General features: G+C 40.5%; 1 protein-coding gene across 7 annotated transcripts in view; it reads right to left on the bottom strand.

Moving 5' to 3' along the window:
* NFAT5 (nuclear factor of activated T cells 5) overlaps window positions 1-27,518 on the bottom strand; it is a 162,069-nt gene that overhangs the window by 73,805 nt on the left and 60,746 nt on the right. For 4 of the 7 annotated variants that reach the window (XM_043495159.1, XM_043495160.1, XM_038368777.2 and 1 more), the window contains exon 3: window positions 2,082-2,640. In XM_043495159.1, the coding sequence (XP_043351094.1) occupies window positions 2,082-2,640 (559 nt within the window). Of the gene's footprint in view, window positions 1-2,081; window positions 2,641-3,090; window positions 3,153-27,518 lie in introns of all 7 variants that reach the window. The other 3 variants (XM_038368778.2, XM_038368780.2, XM_038368779.2) reach the window with 3 other exon arrangements.

The following is a 27,518-nucleotide window of genomic DNA, read 5'->3' as shown; positions in this document are numbered from 1 at the left end:
ATGCCAAAATGTGAGTCAACTAACTTGGCTGAGCTCCACTAGGCAGAAAAGAAAAAAAAAATCTACAGTCACTGCTAAAATCTATGTTTGCAGTAGTACATCTCTGTACTTTAGATGTAGATGTCCCCCCCCCATTTCCGTATACACCGGACCCTTGTAGAACACAGGATTTGGGATCCATGCGCGGTACCATGTTAACGCAGGGACCGCATTAAAATGAATTCCAATTAAACTAATTAAATTTGGGATCCATGGCCGCGACCAAGTTATATGTGAATTTGCGCTATATAGACGCGCGTTCTAGCGAGGGTCCGGTGTACTACCCACTTCTGATACTAAAGCATCTACTTTTAATTAGAATCTGCTACCTGGAACTTTATCAATTTTTTTCTTACAATCTAGATATGTTGTATAATTCATACTACTATAATCAACCTTGTTCCCAATGTTCCACAAGGTTAAGGCTATATAAACATAACCTTTCCTTTATTAATGCATGCTGCTTAGCTCCTGGTTATGGTAGTAATGAACATTTTGCTAGCTTCTTCATTATTAAAGCTACAGAGGTCACACATCTGAAGCTTACTAAACTTGTGCTTCCTGTCTGGAGAAAACTTCTATGCACACACAATTCTTGTCTACAGAAAGAGCACTTCTTTCCATGGTAACTGATAATTGCCTTCTTTCCTGTAAGCTTGGTGCAACCTTGTTTTCTAGCTTTCTAAACAACTTATTTATTAATCTGAGAAGCTACAAATCAATTTAAAATACTTAATATTTCACAGTATTATAAACTTTTCCTGGTGAACTTATCACCAGGATGTTGGACTGTTTCACTTATACTTCTAGACCATTTGTGGTAAACAGACAAAAAATTGTTCCATTGATTAAGTACTTTTTTGCAGAAGGCAGGAGGAAAAGACTGGGTGGCAATGTTTTACTCTACATCCTTTGTTGAGCCTGGTTACCAAATGAGATATCTACCATGAAGCTGCAGACCACTCTGGAGAGTTTCTTAGAATCACTTTCTCAAAGCAACATTTTAAGTATGGAACTGCAATGACCCTGGGAACACAGACTAAAGGCTGTTTCCCTTAGGAATATGAAAAGCTCATCTTTCCAGTCAGTCATATTTTAATGTTCACCATTCCAGTGATGAACATTAGAATACATTGCAAGCACATACATAAAAGTAAAAAATAAATCTACCCACTTGACTGCAGTATAAAAATAAGTACTAAAGAAGCCACAGGTTAAAAAAACAAAAAAACCACCCCCCCCAACAAACTATTGTAAACTCATGGACGTTTTCTCTCTCTAAAGCAACTACTGAAATGTATTTAGTAAACAGTGTGAAGTGGTAGAGATGAGAGAACACCACCCAGACTTGCCCACATACGAACACACACATGCACACAACCCAGAAGCACAGAGAGAAACAGGATTAGAGATTTATTTCTGAAAATCAAATACAGAAGTGAGTTCACATGAAAAACAAAATTTGGTTCAGCATATAATCTTAACATTTTATCATATAAAAATTGAAAGACGTGTTAATTTAAATGCTGAAAAATCGTAACAAGCAATTAACTTCTATATCCATCGCTCTATTTCATAAATAGAAAGACAGACAGAAGCAAATAAAATGTATCAACTGAGATCCTCACATAAAAATCTGAACAAGGTATTTTTAGAAAGACAGTGTAGAACAGTTGTAAGATCTCTTCAGTAGTTATAGCTCTTTTTAAATAGACTTTTTACAGATGGAGCCATAGAATTAAAAAGCTTTCTATCCTTCGGGAATCTCAATTCATTGGGGGAAAAAAACTTGGATAATCTCACCAGTACTGGACTGAATAACTAAGCAAGCCTAGAATATGTTATATAGTAGTAAATCTTAGCTTTACTTCTCTGTAAAGCTTAGCAATTTTAGAAGAAACTTATGAGCTAAGATATAAAAGGGAAGGAGAGGCTGTGTTTATGTGAAAACCTGAGTAGAACACTTGAGAAAAAACAGGAGTATGTTTTATTAGCTTGGTGTTACATATGGTGATAGAACTTTAAAAAATGTAGATACCAACCCATTTCCTGCTTTTGAGTTGCCTTTGCTGTCCGTGCTGAGCTGAGAAAGGACATAGTGAGGCGCTTTGGCACTGTCGGCATCAAATATATCCATGCTGGATCCTTCACAATCTCGACGTTTGATCCCTGGCCTCTGCTTTGGATTTCGTTTGCGTGATTTACGTGGCACCTCAGTGTTATCATTGTAGGAACTGGTGCTCATGTTACTGAAGTTGGAGGGGGAATCCTCCATCCACATAATGCAGCTCTGCTCTGATTCCAATCCACACCCTTCATCTTGGCAGGACATCTGACTGTTATCCAGCAAATCCTCAGGTGGTGGTGAGATGTACAGGACTGTATGTCTCTTCGGCATTGATTGTTGCTGCTGGACTGTGTTACTGGTTAACTGCTTTTCACTTACCCCTCTGTTACTTACCCCCACGACTGAGGAGCAGCTCTCCACTTGCATAGCCTTGCTGTCGGTGACTGAGGTAGAGTAAATGGTAGGACTGGAAGAGGTGGTAAAGGAGCTGCAAGCACCGCCCATGGAGGAAGAGGAGGGAGCTGAAGAAGCATCTGCGATGTACAATTCAGAAGTAAATACAAGATACATGTTTGCACCTGTGCTGGCTATAGCAGTCCCATTGAAATAATGTGATTTGTGAATTGATTTTTTCCCCCAAATGAAAATTTGGAATTTGGTAAGTTTGAGAATGTAAATGCTTCAAGCAATACAAGGTCTAAGCAATACAATATTATTTTTGAAGTGTCCAAATGGTACTTAAACTTTTGAACGATAATCTGTTATGTTTTTAGTTAACTGTAGGTCATAAAAAAGACTGCAAGCAAACAACAAGGCTTTTATTGCTTCAACTGGACTAATCATTTTATCTAAAACAATGGAAACCCCAATGCAAAATGTATGCTTGTAGTCCACATTCAATGCCAATTAAACCATTCATTATTAGAATTTTTTGAAAAGACGGGACTGTGCTTAGCCACAAAATATTAAAATAAGTTTCTAACCTATGAAGCAGAGAACTACAGGTCATTTTTAATGCAGACACTCCCTGCTTCAGAGGCAAATCCTGGAATAAAAATATGAGAAAATAAATGAGAAAATTGCTGCTGATTCCAAATATCAATTATAAAATGAGAAATAAAATATAAAATCAACTGAATTGTAGGCAAAATGGAACTGGTACCAGTCACTACGATATGGGTTGTGTATTGGGACAAAACTGATTTGTAGCATGCTGAGCATAGAAAGATAAAAGGCCACTAGGAACTCAGAGACTGAAGAAATCAGCATCACATTACATACCCCCATTTCCCAGGAACTTGTTAGCTGGTCCCCTTAAATACAGAGTTAAAAGCCATACAGAACCAATGAGGGGACAGAACTCTTAGTTCAATCATCAGTGTCCTCAGAGACATTAATAGAGTCCTACACCTACCTACCCACCTACTCTAGCAAAAATTATTTGACTAACTAAACTGGAAACTCTATAGATCAGACTGCCCTTGATACAGGAAAGCAGGACTAAGGGTTCAACAAAAACAACAAACAACAACAACAGAAGATTTTTGAAGAGCAACAGGGTCATTTCTACTAAAGATTTTTTTTTAAATAAATCTCTCAAAACTTGACATATCAATCAGCAAGTGAGCAAAAACAAAGAAGGTTAAAATTCAAGTAGATGTTTTCAATGATAACAGCTTATTGCAGAACAACTCAGAGAACTTTATAAAAAGAAAAGGAGTACTTGTGGCACCTTAGAGACTAACAAATTTATTTGAGCATAAGCTTTCGTGAGCTACAGCTTACTTCATTGGATGAAGTGAGCTGTAGCTCACGAAAGCTTATGCTCAAATAAATTTGTTAGTCTCTAAGGTGCCACAAGTACTCCTTTTCTTTTTGCAAATACAGACGAACACGGCTGCTATTCTGAAACCTGTCAGAGAATTTTATGTTTTACATCAGATTGTAAACCCTCCAGGGAAGGTTTCAGAGTAGCAGCCGTACTTAGTCTCTAAGTATTACTTTAGAGACTAAAATTTGGTAGTCTCTAAGGTGCCACAAGTACTCCTTTCCTCCAGGGACGGAACTGTTTTCTTCTGTTTTTATACTGCTGACCACACCAAAACTCAAGCAACAAATACCACCACCACAAACTTTAAAGGGAAATAAACCTACAATGGAATATCATAGCTGAATAGTCATTATTGCAGTGCAAAGGGTAATATCTGCTGTAAGGAGGAAGTTAGGGGTTTTAAATCCAAAGACAGGAGTCTCTGATAAGCCACTCAAATGATGAAATTATTTCCATAATGTGGAAATTCAGTTAATTAATCTGTATTCTAACCATCGTGGACCACTCTGAGAAGATCTCAGAGAATTAAAAAAAGGGGGAAAAAACAGTTTTTTCTTTAGCCATGAAGTGAATATTTATTTTCAGGTATAGTAAAAATGAGAAAACCATACAAAACCCCAGTGTATTTGTAATTAAAATTGAAGCATCAGAACCATATGAAGAGTCATTAAAAATGAAGGCTGATTTTAAAACAAAAATCTTAATTAGATGTTTTTCTGTTCTAAGTGAAATGAAAAATAATCCCTATCTGTGGTTAAATTTTAAGAGAAATTTAGTTGTCAGTATAGTTTATCAATAAATTACTCTTTTGGCTATGTAGAAAGAGACTCCCTTCCTCCACCTCCTGGACAAGCTGAATGATACCAGTTCCATTTTCCAGTTTGTTCCTTGGTAAATGTAGTGGCTGAAGCTGGAGGATTCAGTCACTGTGAACTGCATTCAAATTTAAAGACAAATTTATCTGTTTTGTAGCATGCATTAATACAATGCTTCTTCTGTAGAAACATTTATAAAATTGGAAAAAACTTCTTCATCTATATATTAATTTCAGTGACAATATTTAGGAGCTGATTTGCAACCACTTTGAGCTGAGAGAGATTGTTACCATACAAGTTTTTACCTTGTTTAGTTAGCAGCAACAGCATTAGTTTCCATTTAATATTTGTAAACTCACCCTCACAGAAACAAAAAAGTGTGCAGCACGTACACAGCATGTGTGCTGCATGCAAGCTTTGCAAGTGGAATACATGGAGCATTCAGCAATAATGCTGCAGGATAGCAACATTTTCCTTTCTTAGGTATCAATCCGTTTACTGATTAAACAAAACACCACGCGCATCCAAAATGCGGAATATGAACATGTCATGGATCCCTGCCCATGACAAACACTTTAACTGGCGTAATAAACAAATAAACAGCTGACCCTTGAGTCACATAACAAAATTCTAAAATTGGGATAAAGGTGATCACCCTTCTGCAGCATTTAGTGTTAAGGATTACTTGTGAAAACGTTTTGTAGCAAATATTAAAGTAAACATTAAATGAGCTCTTCTAAAGAAGCATTCATGTGAAAAACCAAAGCAGCAGAATTTAGCACTTTATACATGTAAGTCTGCATTGGGACAGGTATACCAAATTGTGATCATATCCTGCATCTAAAATAGAAACCCTAGAAACCCAATAGATGAATTTTATCTTAAATTTTTGTGGAAAAACTATTTAAGCCAGGGATCAGCAACCTTTGGCACTTAGCCCATCAAGGAAAGCTGCTGGCGGGCCGGGCCGGTTTGTTTACCTGCAGCGTCCACAGGTACGGCCAATCGCAGCTCCCACTGGCCGCGGTTCACCATTCCAGGCCAATGGGGTTGCGGGAAGCAGTGGCCAGCACATCTCTCGGCATCCGCCGCTTCCCACAGCTCCCATTAGCCTGGAATGGTGAACTGTGGCCAGTGGGAGCTGCGATAGGCCGAACCTGCGGACACTGCAGGTAAACAAACCGTCCGGGCCCGACAGCGGATTTCTCTGACGGGCCGTATGCCAAAGGTTACTGATCCCTTTTGTAAACAATATTATTTATTAGCACAAAGCAAAATAGCTGGTAACACCAACACTGGCTGAGGTCACCAGCGAACAATATTTCAAACTTTAATCATAAATACTACCAGGTTCCAAAACAAATTTCCTCTGTATTTTTAAGAGAATTTGAAGGAAATATATATTCTCCTAGAGGGACCAGTTGCACTGTATTCCAATTAGCAGGGATGTCCTGTGTATTGGTAATAAGGGAAACAAATGGCAAGCTAAACGAATACTGTTTAATACAATCCAAATATCATTCTCTTTTGCTATATATTCTCAAAAGTATTCAAATATCATCCATTAATATGCAACTGTTAAAATATATGTATAGCTTTGTGAAGTTCAGTGTTTTTCCTATCATACCTCAAAAATATACAAAAAGCAGCATGAGGATCACATCAATCACAGAAGCAGATCATTTATTTTCTGCCCTTATACAAATCCAGGCAAGTTTGAAATGTATTTTTGAGGATAAATCAGTGTAAATGTGCTTTCTAAACATTTCAAGTTATGCCACTACTAAAAATAATGCAACTATTTCGTATTTATAGGTAAAGCCAATAGGTCTCCAGCCAATTTATCCTCTTCCTAGTTTAAAGTGTAAACAAGTATGATCAGCCAGGTATGAATTCATGAAGTTACTATAATGAATAACAAATCAACATATTTTACATAATTTCATTTTGTTTTTTAACTCTAAATATATTTGGAGCCAATGACAATCTATGCATATATCTTATACACAGAAGGGATCCCTTGGTTGAATATGCTGCATTTAAACATTCTTTATTCCAAGTTTTCAATACTTTAATCTTCATTGGTTCTGTTTTAAAACTTGAGAGCATTTTTTCCATTTCCTACCTTTTCAGAAATTATCCAACAGAAAAAGGAATTGTTCCCAAGAACACAGGAATTGAGCATTGTCATAAATATAAAGGGAAGGGTAAACACCTTTAAATCCCTCCTGGCCAGAGGAAAAACCCTTTCACCTGTAAAGGGTTAAGAAGCTAAGATAACCTCGCTGGCACCTGACCAAAATGGCCAATGAGGAGACAAGATACTTTCAAAGCTCGGGGGAGGGGGTATGTGGGCATTGGAGAAACAAAGGTTCTCTCTGTCTGTGTGATCCTTTTGCCGGGACCAGAGCAGGAATGCAGGTCAGAACTCCTGCAAAGAGTTAGTAAGCAACCTAGTTAGATATGCGTTAGATTCTGTTTTGTTTAAATGGCTGATAAAAAAAAGCTACGCCCATCCATTTGGGGATGGCGTTTCCACCTGCAAACCGACCATGCTGCGCTAGAGTGGCTTCATACTGCCACGCGTAAAAACAAAAAACTTATTCGGTAGAGTTTAGCTCTCCAAGATTTTGATTTCAATTTTTGATCCAATACATCTTAGGAGTTTGTAACAAAGTGGCTGATGCACTCTCCCGTGAAAGTTTCCCAGAATCAACTAGTTAAAATCATCCTTGAGATGTGGAAAATATTGTTAGTCTTTATATACTTGGTAGTATATTTAGAGGTGCATGTGTCTTACTAACTCTGTTTTCTCCTAGAGCTCCAGGAAGAAATCACAGCCAGCGTTTCACCCTATCTGGATTAAGTTTAGAAGTGTGTGCAACAAGAGTGATGTCATGGTGGGAGTCTGCTATAGACCACCGGACCAGGGGGATGAGGTGGATGAGGCTTTCTTCCGGCAACTCACGGAAGCTACTAGATCACATGCCCTGATTCTCATGGGTGACTTTAATTTTCCTGATATCTGCTGGGAGAGCAATACAGCGGTGCATAGACAATCCAGGAAGTTTTTGGAAAGCGTAGGGGACAATTTCCTGGTGCAAGTGCTAGGGGAGCCAACTAGGGGGAGCGCTTTTCTTGACCTGCTGCTCACAAACCGGGTAGAATTAGTGGGGGAAGCAAAAGTGGATGGGAATCTGGGAGGCAGTGACCATGAGTTGGTTGAGTTCAGGATCCTGACGCAGGGAAGAAAGGTAAGCAGCAGGATACGGACCCTGGACTTCAGGAAAGCAGACTTTGACTCCCTCAGGGAACAGATGGCCAGGATCCCCTGGGGGACTAACATGAAAGGGAAGGGAGTCCAGGAGAGCTGGCTGTATTTCAAGGAATCCCTGTTGAGGTTACAGGGACAAACCATCCCGATGAGTCGAAAGAATAGTAAATATGGCAGGCGACCAGCTTGGCTTAATGGTGAAATCCTAGCGGATCTTAAACATAAAAAAGAAGCTTACAAGAAGTGGAAGGTTGGACATATGACCAGGGAAGAGTATAAAAATATTGCTCGGGCATGTAGGAAAGATATCAGGAGGGCCAAATCGCACCTGGAGCTGCAGCTAGCAAGAGATGTCAAGAGTAACAAGAAGGGTTTCTTCAGGTATGTTGGCAACAAGAAGAAAGCCAAGGAAAGTGTGGGCCCCTTACTGAATGAGGGAGGCAAGCTAGTGACAGAGGATGTGGAAAAAGCTAATGTACTCAATGCTTTTTTTGCCTCTGTTTTCACTAACAAGGTCAGCTCCCAGACTGCTGTGCTGGGCATCACAAAATGGGGAAGAGATGGCCAGCCCTCTGTAGAGATAGAGGTGGTTAGGGACTATTTAGAAAAGCTGGACGTGCACAAGTCCATGGGGCCGGACGAATTGCATCCGAGAGTGCTGAGGGAATTGGCGGCTGTGATTGCAGAGCCCTTGGCCATTATCTTTGAAAACTCGTGGCGAACGGGGGAAGTCCCGGATGACTGGAAAAAGGCTAATGTAGTGCCCATCTTTAAAAAGGGAAGAAGGAGGATCCTGGGAACTACAGGCCGGTCAGCCTCACCTCAGTCCCTGGAAAAATCATGGAGCAGGTCCTCAAAGAATCAATCCTGAAGCACTTAGAGGAGAGGAAAGTGATCAGGAACAGTCAGCATGGATTCACCAAGGGAAGGTCATGCCTGACTAATCTAATCGCCTTTTATGATGAGATTACTGGTTCTGTGGATGAAGGGAAAGCAGTGGATGTATTGTTTCTTGACTTTAGCAAAGCTTTTGACACGGTCTCCCACAGCATTCTTGTCAGCAAGTTAAGGAAGTATGGGCTGGATGAATGCACTATAAGGTGGGTAGAAAGCTGGCTAGATTGTCGGGCTCAACGGGTAGTGATCAATGGCTCCATGTCTAGTTGGCAGCCGGTGTCAAGTGGAGTGCCCCAGGGGTCGGTCCTGGGGCCCGTTTTGTTCAATATCTTCATAAATGATCTGGAGGATGGTGTGGATTGCACTCTCAGCAAATTTGCGGATGATACTAAACTGGGAGGAGTGGTAGATACGCTGGAGGGGAGGGATAGGATACAGAAGGACCTAGACAAATTGGAGGATTGGGCCAAAAGAAATCTAATGAGGTTCAATAAGGATAAGTGCAGGGTCCTGCACTTAGGATGGAAGAATCCAATGCACCGCTACAGACTAGGGACCGAATGGCTCGGCAGCAGTTCTGCGGAAAAGGACCTAGGGGTGACAGTGGACGAGAAGCTGGATATGAGTCAGCAGTGTGCCCTTGTTGCCAAGAAGGCCAATGGCATTTTGGGATGTATAAGTAGGGGCATAGCGAGCAGATCGAGGGACGTGATCGTTCCCCTCTATTCGACACTGGTGAGGCCTCATCTGGAGTACTGTGTCCAGTTTTGGGCCCCACACTACAAGAAGGATGTGGATAAATTGGAAAGAGTACAGCGAAGGGCAACAAAAATGATTAGGGGTCTAGAGCACATGACTTATGAGGAGAGGCTGAGGGAGCTGGGATTGTTTAGTCTGCAGAAGAGAAGAATGAGGGGGAATTTGATAGCTGCTTTCAACTACCTGAAAGGGGGTTTCAAAGAGGATGGCTCTAGACTGTTCTCAATGGTAGCAGATGACAGAACGAGGAGTAATGGTCTCAAGTTGCAATGGGGGAGGTTTAGATTGGATATTAGGAAAAACTTTTTCACTAAGAGGGTGGTGAAACACTGGAATGCGTTACCTAGGGAGGTGGTAGAATCTCCTTCCTTAGAGGTTTTTAAGGTCAGGCTTGACAAAGCCCTGGCTAGGATGATTTAACTGGGACTTGGTCCTGCTTTGAGCAGGGGGTTGGACTAGATGACCTTCTGGGGTCCCTTCCAACCCTGATATTCTATGATTCTATGATCTGTGATTTGGGGGGCGTGTCATAAATATAAAGGGAAGGGTAAACACCTTTAAATCCCTCTGGGGCCAGAGGAAAAATCCTTTCACCTGTAAAGGGTTAAGAAGCTAAGATAATCTCGCTGGCACCTGACCAAAATGGCCAATGAAGAGACAAGATACTTTCAAAGATGAGGGTGGGGAGGAGAGAAACAAAGGATTCTCTCTGTCTGTGTGATGCTTTTGCTGGGACCAGAGGAGGAATGCAGGTCAGAACTCCTGTAAAAAAGTCAGTAAGCAATCTAGTTTGTTGTGTGTTAGATTCTGTTTTGTTTAAATGGCTAATAAAATAAGCTGTGCTGAATGGAATGTATATTCCTGCTTTTGTGTCTTTTTATAATTTAAGGTTTTGCCTAGAGGGATTCTCTATGTTTTGAATCTGATTACCCTGTAAGGTATTTACCACCCTGATTTTACAGAGGTGATTCTTTTACTTTTTCTTTAATTAAAATTCTTCTTTTAAGAACCTGATTGCTTTTTCATTGTTCTTAAGATCCAAGGGTTTGGGTCTGTGTTCAACTATGCAAATTGGTGAGGATTTTTATCAAGCCTTCGCCAGGAAAGGGGGTGTAAGGCTTAGGGGGGAGACGTTTCCAAGTGGGCACTTCCCCTATTCTTTGTGTAACACTTTGGCGGTGGCAGCTTTTAACCTAAACTGGTAAGAAGAAGCTTAGTGGGTCTTTCATGCAGGTCCCCAGATCTGTACCCTAGAGTTCAGAGTGGGTAAGGAACCTTGACATGGTGGCAGAGCGGTGGGATTAATTTGAAATCATTGAGATTTTTTTTTTAAACCAGAAGCACAGAAGGATTTTAAAAGATTTTAAAGCGTTTTGTAAAAGGGGACAAAGCAACAAGCATAACAAAAGGGATTTGTCTTTTGTGAGCTGGAGTTTTCTCTACCTAAAGGCAGGGTAGTTAACCTCCTGCAGGGAAATTCACAAGTTCTTCACAGACCTGAAGAGGTGGGGGGTTTTTTAGCTAAGAGCAACTAGGAGGGGTTTTCTGTCTATTTGCCTGGAGACAAAGGTGTTAGTTTTGTTTTGTTTTTTTTTTAAGGATTTTTCTGTAGGCTGACAATCACAATCAGAGAACATCGGTATCCGGTTACAGCACAACCTATTTTTTTTTTTGACAAGCCAAGTTTTTTTGTTTGTTTGTTTGTTTTATTTGTAACTCTCGGGTGTAAAGTTAGTTAAAAACAGAGAGGCAAACATGACAGAGCCCAAGGCAGAAACAGCCAAAGAGGCTGCCCACAGGAGAGAACTGGAGGCAGCGAAAGAGGCAGAAAAAAAAACCAAGAGGCTGCCCACAGGAGAGCTATGGAGGCAAAGGAAAAAGAAATGGAGGAGAAGGAAAAAAAGAGAGGAAGCATGAACTGGAGTTGGAGAAGGTAAGGGCTGACCAGAATCTACTGGATAACCCTAACAATCCTTTCCCAACAATCCACAAATGGGAGCGACTATGTCCACAGTATGATGAATCCAGTGATATTGCTGAATATTTTCTCACCTTTGAGAGACTGCACTCTCCATAAAATTCCTGAAGCTCACAAGATGACCATATTGGTCGCAAAATTGACTGGAAGAGCTCTGGATATATTCAATAAGATGCCTATTGATGAGGCTTCTAACTATAATAAGTTCAAGGATTTGGTTTTAAAGCAATTTCAAATTATACCTGAAACTTACAGAGTAAAATTTCGAACCCTTAAGAGAAGGCCTGGACTAAGTAATGTGGCTTATCTAAACCAGATGAAGGATCTGTTAGATAAATGGATCCAAGGAAGGGGTGTCACCAGCTTTGAAGGAATGTGTGATTTGATAACTCTGGAGCAATTCCTGAATATGTCCAAGGAGGAAATAAAACAGTGTTTATGGGATAAGGAAATGGACTCAGCAGAAAGTCTTGCTTCTTATGCTGATCGATACGAGAAGTCCCAGACTGCCAGAGAGGCAGGGCAAGCCAGAACAAAACGGGTGGAGGGAGGAGAGAGTAACAATCCTGGTCGCAGTTGGAGCGGATACCAGAATGGACACCCTCAGACCACACCCTACTACTGGGGGCAGCCCAAGGCCCCAGCTACACACTAAGGAATACTCCAGACACCTTACCGTCCTGCCACACCATTCTCCAGCAACCCACCTTGCCCCAGTGACTCGTCAACTGGACAATGTTTTAAATGTAACGAGCTGGGGGCATGTGAAGGTCAACTGCCCCAAAAACCCCAACAGATTACCGTTAATTGCACTGGAATCACACCAGAGGTCCTCGGGCCCAGATACCTCCCACATATCCTCGGAGCGAAGGGAAACTTGTGAGTGTGGATGGGAAGAAAATCACCGCGTGGAGGGACACCGGAGCACAAGTGTCGGCTATCCATGCTTCCTTAGTGGACCCCAATTTAATTGACCCAGAGATCCAAGTGACAATTCAACCCTTCAAGTCCAACTCTTTCAATTTGCCTACAGCCAAGTTGCCTGCCCAGTACAATACTTTTGCAGTCTATGATGATTATCCCATCCCCATGCTGTTGGGGGAAGACTTGGCCAATCATGTGAAGCTAGCCAAGAGGGTGGGAAGGGTCACCCGCAGCCAGGCTAACCAAGCCATCACGCCTAGCTCTGTTCTGGAAACTTCTACCAGGACCCGGTCAGAGGTGATGGAACCGGACCCCATGCCAACATCTGCAATAGCAGTAGTGGATCCAATCCCAAAGACCCAGACAGAGCCAGCCCCAGAACCGGAACCGGTGAAATAACCAGCGCCTGAACCATTGCCAGCACTGAATCCAGTACTTGCAACCCCAACACCAGAAGGCCCCTCCGAACCTGAACCGGCAGCAGCCGATAACCCTACACCAGAGGCTCAGCCGGAGCCTGAACCCCAACATAGTGCACCAGCGAGAGCGGTTCACAGTCAACGGAAACAGCCCCATCCCCTACATCGCTTCCAGAGGGACCAAGCCTAGGTCCACAATCCAATGAGGAATTGATGTCTCCAGCATCAAGGGAACAGTTCCAGACCGAACAGGAAGCAGATGAAAGCCTCCAGAGAGCTTGGACAGCGGCACGGAGCAACCCACCACCTCTCAGCTCTTCTAATCGATCCAGGTTTGTTGTAGAAAGAGGACTTTTATACAAGGAAACTCTTTCTGGTGGATACCAGAAGACTGGCATCCTCAGAGACAGTTGGTAGTTCCAACTAAGTACCGGGTAAAGCTCTTGAGCTTAGCCCATGATCATCCTAATGGCCATGCTGGGATGAACAGGACCAAAGACCGTTTGGAGAGGTCATTCCACTGGGAGGGAACGGGCAAGGATGTTTCTACCTATGTCCGGTCTTGTGAGGTATGCCAAAGAATGGGAAAACCCCAAGACCAGGTCAAAGCCCCTCTCCAGCCACTCCCCATCACTGAAGTTCCATTTCAGCGAGTAGCTGTGGATATTCTGGGTCCTTTTCTGAAAAAGACACCCAGAGGGAAGCAGTACATACTGACGTTCACGGATTTTGCCCCCCGATGGCCAGAAGCAGTAGCTCTAAGCAACATCAAGGCTAAAAGTGTGTGCCAGGCACTAGAAGACATTTTTGCCAGGGTAGAAGACATTTTGGCCCTCCGACATCCTCACAGATCAGGAACTAATTTCCTAGCAGGAACTGTGGAAAGCCTTTGGGAAGCTCATGGGGTCAATCACTTGGTTGCCACCCCTTACCATCATCAAACAAATGGCCTGGTGGAGAAATTTAATGGAACTTTGGGGGCCATGATAAGTAAATTCGTAAATGAGCACTCCAATGATTGGGACCTAGCGTTGCAGCAGTTGCTCTTTGCCTACAGAGCTGTACCACATCCCAGTTTAGGGTTTTCACCATTTGAACTTGTATATGGCCGCGAGGTTAAGGGGCCATTACAGTTGGTGAAGCAGCAATGGGAGGGGTTTACACCTTCTCCAGGAACTAACATTCTGGACTTCGTAACCAACCTACAAAACACCCTCCGAACCTCTTTAGCCCTTGCTAAAGAAAACCTACAGGATGCTCAAAAAGAGCAAAAAGCCTGGTATTGTAAACATGCCAGAGAGCGTTCCTTCAAAGTAGGGGACCAGGTCATGGTCTTAAAGGTACTCCAGGCCCATAAAATGGAAGCGTCATGGGAAGAGTCATTCACGGTCCAAGAGCACCTGGGAGCTGTTAATTATCTCATAGCATTCCCCACCTCCAACCGAAAGCCTAAGGTGTACCATATAAATTCTCTAAAGCCCTTTTATTCCAGAGAATTAAAGGTTTGTCAGTTTACAGCCCAGGAAGGAGATGACGCTTAGTGGCCTGAAGACGTCTACTACGAAGGGAAAAGTGCTGGTGGCGTGGAAGAAGTGAACCTCTCCATGACCCTTGGGCGTATGCATCGACAGCAGATCAAGGAGCTGTGCACTAGCTACGCGCCAACTTTCTCAGCCACCCCAGGACTGACTAAACGGGCATACCACTCCATTGACACAGGTAATGCTCACCCAATTGAAGTCCAACCCTATCGGGTATCTCCTCAAGCTAAAACTGCTATGGAACGGGAGATCCAGGATATGCTACAAATGGGGTTAATCTGCCCCCTGGCAGTGCATCGGCATTCTCTATGTTTTGAATCTGATTACCCTGTAAGGTATTTACCACTCTGATTTTACAGAGGTGATTCTTTTCCTTTTTTTTTTTTTAATTAAAATTGTTCTCTTAAATTTTGATTTCAACATCCAATACATCTCAGGAGCTTGTAACAAAGTGGCTGATGCACTCTTCCGTGAAAGTTTCCCAGAATCAACTGGTTAAAATCGTCCTTGAGATGTGGAAAATATTGTTAGTCTTTATATACTTGGTAGTATATTTAGAGGTTCATGTGTCTTATTAATTCTGTTTTCTCCTAGTTCCCAGATACGTTTCTGCGTGGACTACAGTAAGCTAAATGCTGTAACTCGCCCAGACAACTATCCAATGCCACGCACAGATAAACTATTAGAGAAACTGGTACGGACACAGTTCATCTCTACCTTGGACTTAACCAAGGGGTACTGGCAAGTAAAGCTAGATGAATCTGCCAAGGAAAGATCAGCCTTCACCACACATCGGGCTGTATGAATTTAATGTACTCCCTTTCGGGCTGCGGAATGCACCCGCCACCTTCCAAAGACTTGTAGATGGTCTCCTAGCAGGATTGGGAAAATCTGAAGTCGCCTACCTTGACGATGTGGCCATATTTTAGATTCCTGGGCAGAACACCTGAAACATCTACAAAAAGTCTTTGAGTGCATAAGAGAGTCAGGACTAACTGTTAAGGCTAAGAAGTGTCAAATAGGCCTCAACAGAGTGACTTACCTTGAACACCAGGTGGGTCAAGGAACTATCAACCCCCTACAGGTCAAAGTGGATGCTATCCAAAAGTGGCAGGTCCCAAAGTCAAAGAAACAGGTCCAATCCTTCTTAGGCTTGGCCGGATATTACAGGCAATTTGTACCGCAATACAGCCAAATCGCCGCCCCACTGACAGACCTAACCAAAAAGAAACAGCCAAATGCTGTTCAGTGGACCAAAGAGTGTCAGAAGGCCTTTAACCAGCTTAAAGCGACACTCATGTCTGACCCTGTGCTAAGGGCCCCAGACTTTGACAAACCGTTCCTAGTAACCACAGATGCGTGGGAGCAGTTTTAATGCAGGAAGGACCGGATCAAGAATTCCATCCTGTATTGTTTCTCAGCAAGAAGCTGTCTGAGAGGGAAAGCAACTGGTCAGTCAGTGAAAAAGAATGTTACGCCATTGTCTATGCTCTGGAAAAGCTACGCCCATACATTTGGGGATGGTGTTTCCACCTGCAAACCGACCATGCTGCGCTAGAGTGGCTTCATACTGCCACGCGTAAAAACAAAAAACTTATTCGGTGGAGTTTAGCTCTCCAAGATTTTGATTTCAATTTTTGATCCAATACATCTTAGGAGTTTGTAACAAAGTGGCTGATGCACTCTCCCGTGAAAGTTTCCCAGAATCAACTAGTTAAAATCATCCTTGAGATGTGGAAAATATTGTTAGTCTTTATATACTTGGTAGTATATTTAGAGGTGCATGTGTCTTATTAACTCTGTTTTCTCCTAGAGCTCCAGGAAGAAATCACAGCCAGCGTTTCACCCTATCTGTGATTTGGGGGGCGTGTCATAAATATAAAGGGAAGGATAAACACCTTTAATTCCCTCTGGGGCCAGAGGAAAAATCCTTTCACCTGTAAAGGGTTAAGAAGCTAAGATAATCTCGCTGGCACCTGACCAAAATGGCCAATGAAGAGACAAGATACTTTCAAAGCTGAGGGTGGGGAGGAGAGAAACAAAGGATTCTCTCTGTCTGTGTGATGCTTTGCTGGGACCAGAGCAGGAATGCAGGTCAGAACTCCTGTAAAAAGTCAATAAGCAATCTAGTTAGATATGTGTTAGATTCTGTTTTGTTTAAATGGCTAATAAAATAAGCTGTGCTGAATGGAAATTATATTCCTGTTTTTGTGTCTTTTTGTAATTTAAGGTTTTGCCTAGAGGGATTCTCTATGTTTTGAATCTGATTACCCTGTAAGGTATTTACCACCCTGATTTTACAGAGGTGATTCTTTTACTCTTTCTTTCATTAAAATTCTTCTCTTAAGAACCTGATTGCTTTTTTCATTGTTCTTAAGATCCAAGGGTTTGGGTCTGTGTTCAGCTTTGCAAATTGGTGAGGATTTTTATCAAGCCTTCCCCAGGAAAGGGGGTGTGAGACTTGGGGGGATATTTTGTGGGGGGAGACGTTTCCAGGTGGGCGCTTCCCCTATTCTTTGTGTAACACTTTGGTGGTGGCAGCTTTTAACCTAAGCTGGTAACAATAAGTTTAGGGGGTCTTTCATGCAGGTCCCTACATCTGTACCCTAGAGTTCAGAGTGGGGCAGGAATCTTGACAAGCATACAACAACCAGAATGTCAGAAAAGCTCCACTTGGGTCCTGCAAAATTAGAGTACAAACAAAGGCCTTTCCCAATTTAAGCATTTTCTTTTTGATTTAGAGTGTAAATTATTCACTGTAGAGACGCATTAGGCTACTATTCTTATTTGATAGCTTAGTTACCTGTGCTTTAATAGTGCTTACCAAAACCCAGAAATAAATTTTGTTTATTTAGCTATTGTTATTATATTCTGTATTTGCACATTTGAAATAAAGATTGAATATTAGTAAGACTTAGCTACAGTTTTCTTAAAATTATTTTAGAATTAAAATTTTATATGATATGAGCCAAGTGCATTTTTTGACGAGGTATGCAGCCACGGGACCATAAATGCCAATAAAACAGGTCTGCAAGTATATTTTGTATTTAAATCCCATTAGATTAGAGTATGGTGGGTCATTGTTAGAAACTAAAACCCTTCAAGCTATTCTGAACTTCACCTCTTCTCCATATGAAGTTAGTAGAAATGAAGAAACTAACTTTCATAATTTGTTGCCTCTGCTCCTGCAAATGTTTCTCCATAAAGCCAAAAAGATGGATACACAACAAGCATTTTAACACAAGGCATTTCCTGTTCTCTTTCAGGCAACACAATTTACATGTTAATAGTCAGATGCAGTTCTATAGTTTGTAAATGAAAGAACCTAAACTAACCAACAATTGTAGCTTAACGTATTTGGTCAGTGCTGGAGTTTATAATACAAATCAAGAACGAACATCTATTTCTCTGCACTATTTCTGGAAGGACTGATGCATAATTTCTAGTTGGTCATAGCATCAGTTCACTCATGTTTGCTTCCAACAAGCTGAAAGCTGCCTATTAGTCCCAAGTGACCATCTCACTTTCAGGGCAGTAAAACAGTTTTATTTTCATAGCCTCTCCTTTCATAGCCTTTCTATGAATTGGAATAATTTAGGTTCTTTCTGAAAATAAAAAGCAGCCAGAAAGCAGACAGTGGGAAAAAGGGATGCAGTGTCCATGTGGCACAAATGCATGCTGCCAAATTCACAGGCTAGTATCAGGAAGAGTGGGAATGCATAGCTAAGAGCATCCCCATGCGCAAATTAGTGCTGGATTTCGTTTTGCAACAATTTGTTTATTGAAAAGGAAAGAAACATTGGCTCCTGAATTACCGACTAAAGCCCCGTTATATATTTCTATAATTCTGTGAAGTCAAACAAGACTTTCAGCCTTTAAAATAATTATGGGGGGCGGGATGATCACTGCTTGCCATGGAGGGAGTTGCAGTCTTTAAAAATAGCTTAAGAGGAGCCAATCCTTGTTCCATGAAATCCTTGTTCACTCTCTTCACAGAAGTCCTTCACTACTACAAAGATTCACAAACCCTCAAAAAGAAACAAATGCCTTACTACAGACATGCAATGTGAGTCACATCCCACAGTGGAAATTGTAATATTTTAAATGCAACTATGTGAGATCTTTTTGTTTTTTTAAGTATTCCAACCCCCTGTGCATGAACATCCACTACATACAAGTCATTAAGAACTCTCCTTATTTTCCAGGGCCTAGCATGTGTGCCGTGTGGTCCACTATAGGCTGTTAGAAAACAATTGGTAACAAAAATGAAAATTTAATCAACACACAGGATAAAGTTTGGGACATTATAGGTAAGGTCCTACTTAACTTGCAATACAGTGGAAATGGCAGATTCCTCAATATTAGGCTTCCACCGCAATTCTGACAGCAGGAGCCCCCACTCTTAGCCCCAGGACCCTGACAGCAGAAAAATCACAGAAAAATAATAATGGACTTTATTACTTCAAATAAGGTCCATTATTACTTTTTCGCAATTTTCCATGTCTTGTCTGCGACTCAACCACATTTTTTTGACAATCATCCCGCAATTCAAATAGGGCCTTATTTATAGGCCTAATGCACAGAGTATGGCTCTCCATGATTATTATTTATATACCTTACATGATATATTCTTGCCAATATTTGACTTTTTCAGAATAAAACGGAAGGATACTACATACATAATTTCCAGCATTAACCCTGGTGTTGCCAAAAGTTTAAAAGTTATGAACCAGAATTTACAAAGTGGCTGCAAACCTGCTTTTAACACCTCATATGCCAACTTTGGGTTTCTACTTTTCTTCTTTTAGTATTACTAATGTAAAGTTGAAAACTTTACAAAAAAAGTTGTGTTCAATCAATCTACTATTTAGAAACAAAAAAGAAAGAAAAAAGACTTATGAAGAAGTCCGAAAACAAGACCGACCTATACCCTGGGTGAGATTGGATGGGTTAAGTGTCTCTGGCACTATTTGTCTTCACTATTGACAGACACTGTCACAACCCACCACACGATGCCTGTCTCTGAATGGCGGAGCTAGAATGCAAGTTAAGTATTAATAGAGAAAACAACTAGCATCCCAGTAAATATAATCAAGCAATCCAATTCACCAATTAAAAAATAGTCACACAGATTCGAGATAGGCTGGTTATTTTAATTTACATTAAGCCCAAAACAGTTTCAATTCCTTACAATTACATGCTGAAACAAGCAGTACTTTATACCTAAATTAAATACATCATTCTATCTCTTTTTATATAAACACCACCAATTATTTACACTTATGTTTAAAGATACAAAAGTAGTAATTTCTTACCTGCAACTTTTTTGTTAGTGGTTCTCATCCACCAATTCAGTTTAGTAGGTTTTCCCACTCAGAGTGGTGTCAGAGGCAATCAAGCAAGTCAGGCAGAATTCTACACCTCCTCAGCTGCTCCCTCTTCCAGCTCTCACCTTTCATCTCCCCAACTTCCTGACATAACCAAACCATCTTAAAAGGAATAATTCTGTAATGTCTTGACTAGTGGATCAGAATTACAAAAAACATCTCCAGGTAGGAAATTATCTCTTCTGTTCCTCAAATCCACCAGTTCCTTCCAAAAATGTAGTAATATTGTGCTGCACTATGTGAGGTTTTTATACCACTATGACAAGGAATTTCTCCCCAGTAATTACACACTAGGTTTGTCCTCTTTTTCCTGTGCTTGTTTTTGCATTATTTGATAATAAGAATAGTGCATTTTCATAATGAACTAATGCCAAAACCTTCTTAATGGGTGGGCTTTATTGCTTATACATCAGTCAAGAAAAGGCTGAAAGCAACTTTGAACCAGAACAGAAATAGGAATTAGAGACCTAAAGGTCTACTACTTATTCCACTGTATTTTTAGAGGAAATATATACTACTAACAGAAATTTCCATTAAATGGAAAGAGTGTTTGTGAGAAACTTTCCTTTCTTCTACTCTCCCAGTACATATCCATGCACTATCACTATTACACAGAATTCAGAATGATGAGGGAACGTCCTTGCCTTAACTTCCATCAAGCTAATTAGACACTAGTCTCTCCTGGACTGTTAAAACTATCTTCATAATAGTATGTACTTAGAAGTGACATACTGGGGAGTACAGTTTAGAAATTGCTCAGAAATTATTAGTATTACAACAGTGCCCAGAGGTCCCAGTATGTTAAGCACTGTACTATCACATAGTCAGAGGCAGACCCTGGCCTAAAAAGCTTTACAATGTATATTAACCATGTAAAAAAAGAGAAGCAGTTGATATTTCTTGGCTGAAACAAACCTGCTATAGATAGTTTTACCTCAAAGCTGTGCATTCTCTGAAGTTTGTCCCCCCTCAAAAATTTCCTCCCCTGAAAGACATGGACAGGCACTTCCCAATCATTCATCTGTTGTGTTATGACTGAAGTGATGGTTTTCTGCATAACTGACTACAAACTGCAAGAATTGAAAGCTTTCCAAGACTTTGGACACCAGACCAAAACCAGATTGAGCTTTTTATTTTTCATAATCAAGTCACTACATGACATCATAAACCTCCTGTGTTAGCAGATTCACACCTTTGAAGATTCTGGTAACTGCTTCCAGATCAAAGGAAAGAACCAGTGACTGACACTGCCAATTAAATCCATCTAGAATAAATATGAGAAATTTCTGCTATTGATGTATGGAAATAAGCATAGGAAAAGATGATATCCTGGGTTCAATTCTGCAAAAACTCACTTTCCATTTTCAAACTTTATTTTCAATTAACTGATTTGGATATTTTAGGATGAGTATTACCCAAAAGCTTCTTCAGCTTTATGAAGGAAGAAAATGAACCTAACCCTTAGAGTATGGTTGCAAGAGGGGACAAATTAATTAATGGTATGGCTCTTGTATTAATTAACAAAAGAGCAGCAAAATATCATTTTCAGAGTTAAATGTACAAAAATTATTACTGCAAGTATTATGGAGCCGCCCCTCCCGCAGGAGAAGTTAAATTACCTCTTTAAAGCTGCCTCCTATATACCACTTTAAAGAAAGGAACAATCCATATATCCCTAGCTGTAGCATAAATGTAACTTTTTAGCAAATTCAACACTACTGTAGATGTTTCAATTAGCCCACTCCACAGGGACAAACTTTTGAAGATTCAGAAATATTATTCCTTTTGTTTAGAATACCAGATTCCACCTGCTCCATAATACCTCATATCTCGTAGATGGCAGCTGACAGAATCCCATAGATCATCTTTTTTTAAATATTTTTGGGTGGGAAGAGACATAAGAAGAATGTGCATTCAGATATATCTTTGGGGAAATTTTGATCAAACAGGTCTGTGCTACTCTCTCTCAAGATACCAATATAATTTATTTGTGTATATTGTTCGCAAAAAAACATTGCTCAACCTGTCTGATTACATTCTATATATGGCAGATGCAATTTAAGAGGGTTCTGTGAACAAGCTTCAGGGATGTGGAATTCGTGTCCCAATGTTTACTATAAGAAAACAAATTGATTGTTTTATTAGAGCTCGAAAAGTTGAGATGGGAATTGAAAACAGCCAGAAAATCAAATCAGATGCAGGAAGGTTGTTCATAATGGTGGGGAGGAAAAAATATGGAAGAAGGATCTATTTCCACAGTGTCAAAATGGGAACAAGAGATCAAAAAGACACTGGAAAGGATGCATTCCTTACTGCACCCCAAAGATTTGCAAACTATCCTTTGTTAAGATTCTACTGGAGGGAGAAGGAACAGGACTACAGCTGTCAGTCAAGACACTCCCTTGAGATTTTCTGTGTAAGGGTAGAGAGGATTTTATTGTACATACTAATTTAGAGAACAGGTTCACCCTTCATATTTACCTTTCAAAAAGCAATACAGTTTAAAGTGCTTAGGAACAGGGGCTCTTGTATTTGAAGCATTCCACATAGAAGATGACAGAGGGCTTTTGACTTGCTACTAGAAAGGAATACAAGAGAAGAGACTTAGATTAGCATTTTGAACAGAAAGATAAAGATTTTGTTTAAATCAGTTTTGTACAAACCCATGTCCTCCAGATGTGAAAAATCTCATCAACATCTGAGAAATACAACTGAAGAATCAGGCACCTTCTCCAACAAAGGTCTGAAAATGCTCATGCCAGGAACATCAAAAGTGTGGGTACCTGGAGCTCCAGCTACTGATCTATGTAAGTAATCAACTCCAACTATAGCCTAGATTGGGACTGCTTCATCATCTGGGTCTGAAATCAAAAGATCCTAGTAAATGATCCATATTTCTTGCTAGTAATATGCTCATGCTGGCTCACATTACTCTTTTTCCTGCCCTCTGGATGAAGATTCTCCCACGTGCAGCAGTCTATGCAAAGAGCTCACAATGCTAGTCCTTAGTGCTGATGCATATGGGATCCCCTTTTCCTCCTCCTATTTTCTGGAAGTGTGATGGAACTAGGTACCTGAGAAAGAAGCTGAGGATATCAATGTTGCAGCACAAAATTCTGGATTCCTAGTTGGCTATACTTGCCTGATTGACCTTCAAAGAGTGGGTAAAACTCTTCATCTGAATTGATGAATATGAGATACACATTGTATTGCTTATGTTAAAATTTCAAATGTGTTCATGAAAATCCAACTATTACGACCCAGTTTTAATATTTTTAAACTGACCTGTAAGTTGTAAAAAATATGTTAAATGGTAGTACTAGAAGTCTGTTTCTGTCAGGCCCTCATACCTGTAAACAGCCCATCCTGCTCCTCCAAAAATCTGAAGAGTTAGCTGCAGCAAGATTTTTATGCAATTCATTTACATAGAACAAAACCTCAGAGCAAAGCATCTGTTGGAAAACCCTACAGTAATCTGACTTTCAGCCAGATACTGTGTCACCCTGTGGCTACGGAAGCAGAAAACAAATTATGTTAAATTTTAAATGAAAAAAAAAAACCCTGATCATTCCCTCTGATTTAATCTTCTCATTGCTTCTAGTAAAGTGCACCTGCATCATTTTATTTATTTATATTTACTAATAAATGCTACACCTATTTCTAGTTAACCCCATTTCTTAAAAAACAACAATGTATTTTAATGGGCTCACCTACAGTGATGTAGGTTTAAACTTATAACATACAAAATACACTGTAGTTTTAGGATAATTAAGATAACACCCAAGATTTACACAACACACTAGAAAGAACAAACAGGCTTATGATAGTTTTAGAGTAGCAGCCATGTTAGTCTGAATGCATCCGATGAAGTGAGCTGTAGCTCATGAAAGCTTATGCTCAAATAAATTTGTTAGTCTCTAAGATGCCACAAGTACTCTTTTTCGTTTTGCTTATGATAGTGGAACTCTAAGATGACAAGGTCACCTTTCTTCCCAAATTTACCATTTCTACGTCAGCCACTTGAATGTGCATCTGTGCTCTTTTACTAACCACTTTTCAAAAGTGACAATCAAGATGAGTGAATGGCCAATCTTGGTTTTTTAAATTAAATATAAAAATACACACAGCCCTCTTTCTCTCTCTACAATACGCACAGGGAGCCTGGAGTAACCGTCCCACTTTTTTTCCTATTAACAGAAAGGAACCTCATCCAAATAGACTCCTTATATTGCAAGAGTCAGGACCAGCTATGGCAGCTGCCTGAAGAGATTGCAACAACCCTAAGACAATTGGGGCATACAATAGAGAGGGGTGCACCCAAAAAGGAACTAGTGCAGCACAGGGGAATACTGTTCCTTCCAAAGAAGGAGAAATAGCAGCCTTCTGACTGAAGCACCTGTGCCCCCTTCCTTTGGGAACCTGGAGAATTTTGGATATAGGGGGAGAAACAAACTCCTCCTTCACAGGAATTGAGAGAGAACTGAAAAGACGGCTGGGCAAGTGTAACCCACCACAACTGGAAACTATGGCTCCCCTGGGAATAAGAGAATCAATCCCTCCAAAACGTTCAAAAAGAAGGCATGTGTAATCCTCTAAGCGAGCCCAGCCTGGGCTCCAGTCTACTAACTCCAGCCCTAAGTGTAAACTTCCCAGACCTCCCAATGAAGCAGGACTACTGGGCTCCCCTCCTTGCAGACGTTTGGTCATGGGGAAAGATGGAAGGCAGAGGCTCTGAATATCCCCAGCCCAGGATCCATCTCTTTGCACTGGACAAATCCTACATGCTCAGAGAGGGATCCTTGCTGTGTGGAGGAGATGATGGGGAGGAAAAGAGACTTGGGCCTCATCTCACCTTGCAGTGGCAGATCAGAAGTCTGCTTGGAGAGAGTGCAGCAGGGCCACTGGCACTGATGCAGCAGCAGAATGATCAGAGATCTTGTGGCAACACTAGTAACCAGCCCAGTGAGTCCACGGCAGAGCCTCACACTCAATTCTCCACTCTCTCCTATTGTTTGTGGAGGGGGCTGTTTCTTCTCCTATTGCCAGCTTCCAAATGGGGTGGTCACAAGTCAGGTCCAAAATTTACCAGACTAACCCAAGCAGCCTCTCCCCATCTTGGAGACAAAGGGGGTGTTTCTTCCCCCACAACCTCCAAAACTGTCCTAAGTTCACAGGGAAAAGAGACACAGGTGCTCCTGTTCAGCACCCCACACCATTGGTTCTTTTGGGGAGAGAAGCCTTCTCCCAAACTGCACCAAATGGTGGATGCAAAGAGGGAAGAACACTTCCACTGCTACGTATTACGCAAATAGTAGATTCACTTGCATTATGTCTGTTTTACCCTTCTGTTGACTCCTGTCACATTCTGAAAGTGTAGCCTGGGATTTTCACTGAGGGTCTAAGGGAATTAGTCACCTAACTGCCACTGAAAGTCAATTAGATATGGGCACATAACTTCCTTAAGGTTCCTTCGAAAGTCCCAGTCATAAACTCTTTGGGTTATGAACCATCACACTTGTTACATGTGTGCACAGCACAATGGTGCTGATCACTGACTGGGGCTTCAAGGTACCAATGAAACACTATTTAAAATATCAAGATTCAATCCTTCGGACACTCACTTTTATGGTAGGTGACATCAGTAATGAGATCCATACTTTAATGTTTTATGCTAATTGTTAACAAACTTTATATGATCTAAGCTGTAAAATTCTTTACAATTTTACAATCAAGTATACCACTTTTGATCCAGCTTTTTAACTGCACCCTATGAAATCTGAAAACCCAACTGGCTTCTCACAATGCTGATGCAGAAGAATTTTCATTACAAAGTGACATTAAAGACCCCTTTTAGTTCAGTGAACATGGAACCTTCTTCCAATGTTTACAAATAAACCTCTGATCTACACTATTTTATTTCAGTTTTCTTTAAAGGAAAGAACATAAGGCCCTACTGGGTCAGACCAAAGGTCCATCTAGCCCAGTATCCTGTCTTCCAACAGTGGCCAATGCCAGGTGCTTCAGAGGGAATGAGCAGAACAGGTAACCATCAAATGATCCATCCCCTGTCGCCCATCCCCAGCTTCTGGCAAACAAAGGCTAAGGACACCATCCCTGCTCATGCTGGCTAACAGCCATTGATGGACCTGTCCTCCATTAATTTATGTAATTCTTTTTTTGAACTTTGTTATAATCTTGAACTGTCAATGTTGCAGTGTAACCCAAACACAGCTATCACATTCCCAGCTTTTTAAACCGATTTGGATTGACTGTTAGCAGATGCTAAAAACCTAGCAGGAACAGACATTTAGATCTGTTTATCTCAATTCAAATGCTCAAAAACTGTCTCAATAAAGGTACGAACATAATTAGCGGTTACATTTCTATCTGTGAATTTAACTAACAGTTTTTTAAAAAAATCTGTGTTTCTGCAAATAGTGATCTATTGTTGCTGTACCTTTAAACCAGATTCATAATTAAGAACTAAACTAAAATATCTTGTATTTTAAAATCTCTTGGAATCAAATACTTGTAAAAGAAATTACCACTTTTTATAAATCTAATGACTAGCAAGCTCCACAGTACACAATTAAATCCACTGGCTTGGTTAGAAAATATCTGGCAAAACATGAACGGTCATCAGTGCTGTAAGTTTCTCTTCCAGATTTAAACCTTTTCAGCACCCAACCAGGAAGTCTGTTTACTGCACTGTGCATTTCTGGGGCATGTTTTTATATAGAAGGTTAATGCACATGAATCTACAGCAAAAGCTGCATAATGCAGCTACCAGCACCCCCACCTCGAACATTAACTTTCTAGAACATCAACTGACGGTCAACACACCTCTCTCAAACTTAATATAACGTTATAAAGATTACAGGGATCCAATTATTCAAGAAATCTCAGCCCATTAGGGAAGAGGTATAAGCTATGGGCATAATGATTGGTTTGCCTTTTTGCTAAAGTGAAACTGCTTATTAGTCTCTACAGCTGACTAAAGAGTTCCAGCTATGCACTAGCACTCTGGAGAGCACTGGTGCCAACCTCACAAATCAAAACTTTATCCTTAGCAATGGACTAACACTTCCTTATGAATTTTTTTTAAAAACAAAGATCAATAAAAGGGACTTTATGCTTTGAGTTTAAAATATTCTTCATAAGGAGATGATCTTAGTATTTTGTAAATAAAGTTTAAGTGTCATGTCCCACGCTTTCTCCAAAATGACACATTATAAAAAGAAATGTGCTTAATTCTAAACCGTGTACCTAATTTAAATAATACTTTCAGACATTTTTGATAAATATGAAATCATATTAAGTAGTTATTTATGTTTTAATATGCAATAAAAAGATTATAGCACATGCAACAACAGAAAATATATCTAAGTGTGGTTTAATCCTGAGAGCTTCTTCAGGCCATACAAAGGAAAACATGGTATTTTTTCTTCCTATAGCCTGATAAAAGACTTAAGGCCAAAATACCATCACATATTCTATCTTTTATGCTATGTAGAATTCATTGTTTTACACACATTGACTTAGTTCCAAATTGGTGCCTACCATATCTGAAGAGAAGAGTGCATTCT

Source organism: Dermochelys coriacea, chromosome 12, assembly GCF_009764565.3.
Source record: "Dermochelys coriacea isolate rDerCor1 chromosome 12, rDerCor1.pri.v4, whole genome shotgun sequence".
Lineage (NCBI taxonomy): Eukaryota > Metazoa > Chordata > Testudines > Dermochelyidae > Dermochelys > Dermochelys coriacea.
This window is presented reverse-complemented; position numbering and strand designations above follow the sequence as displayed.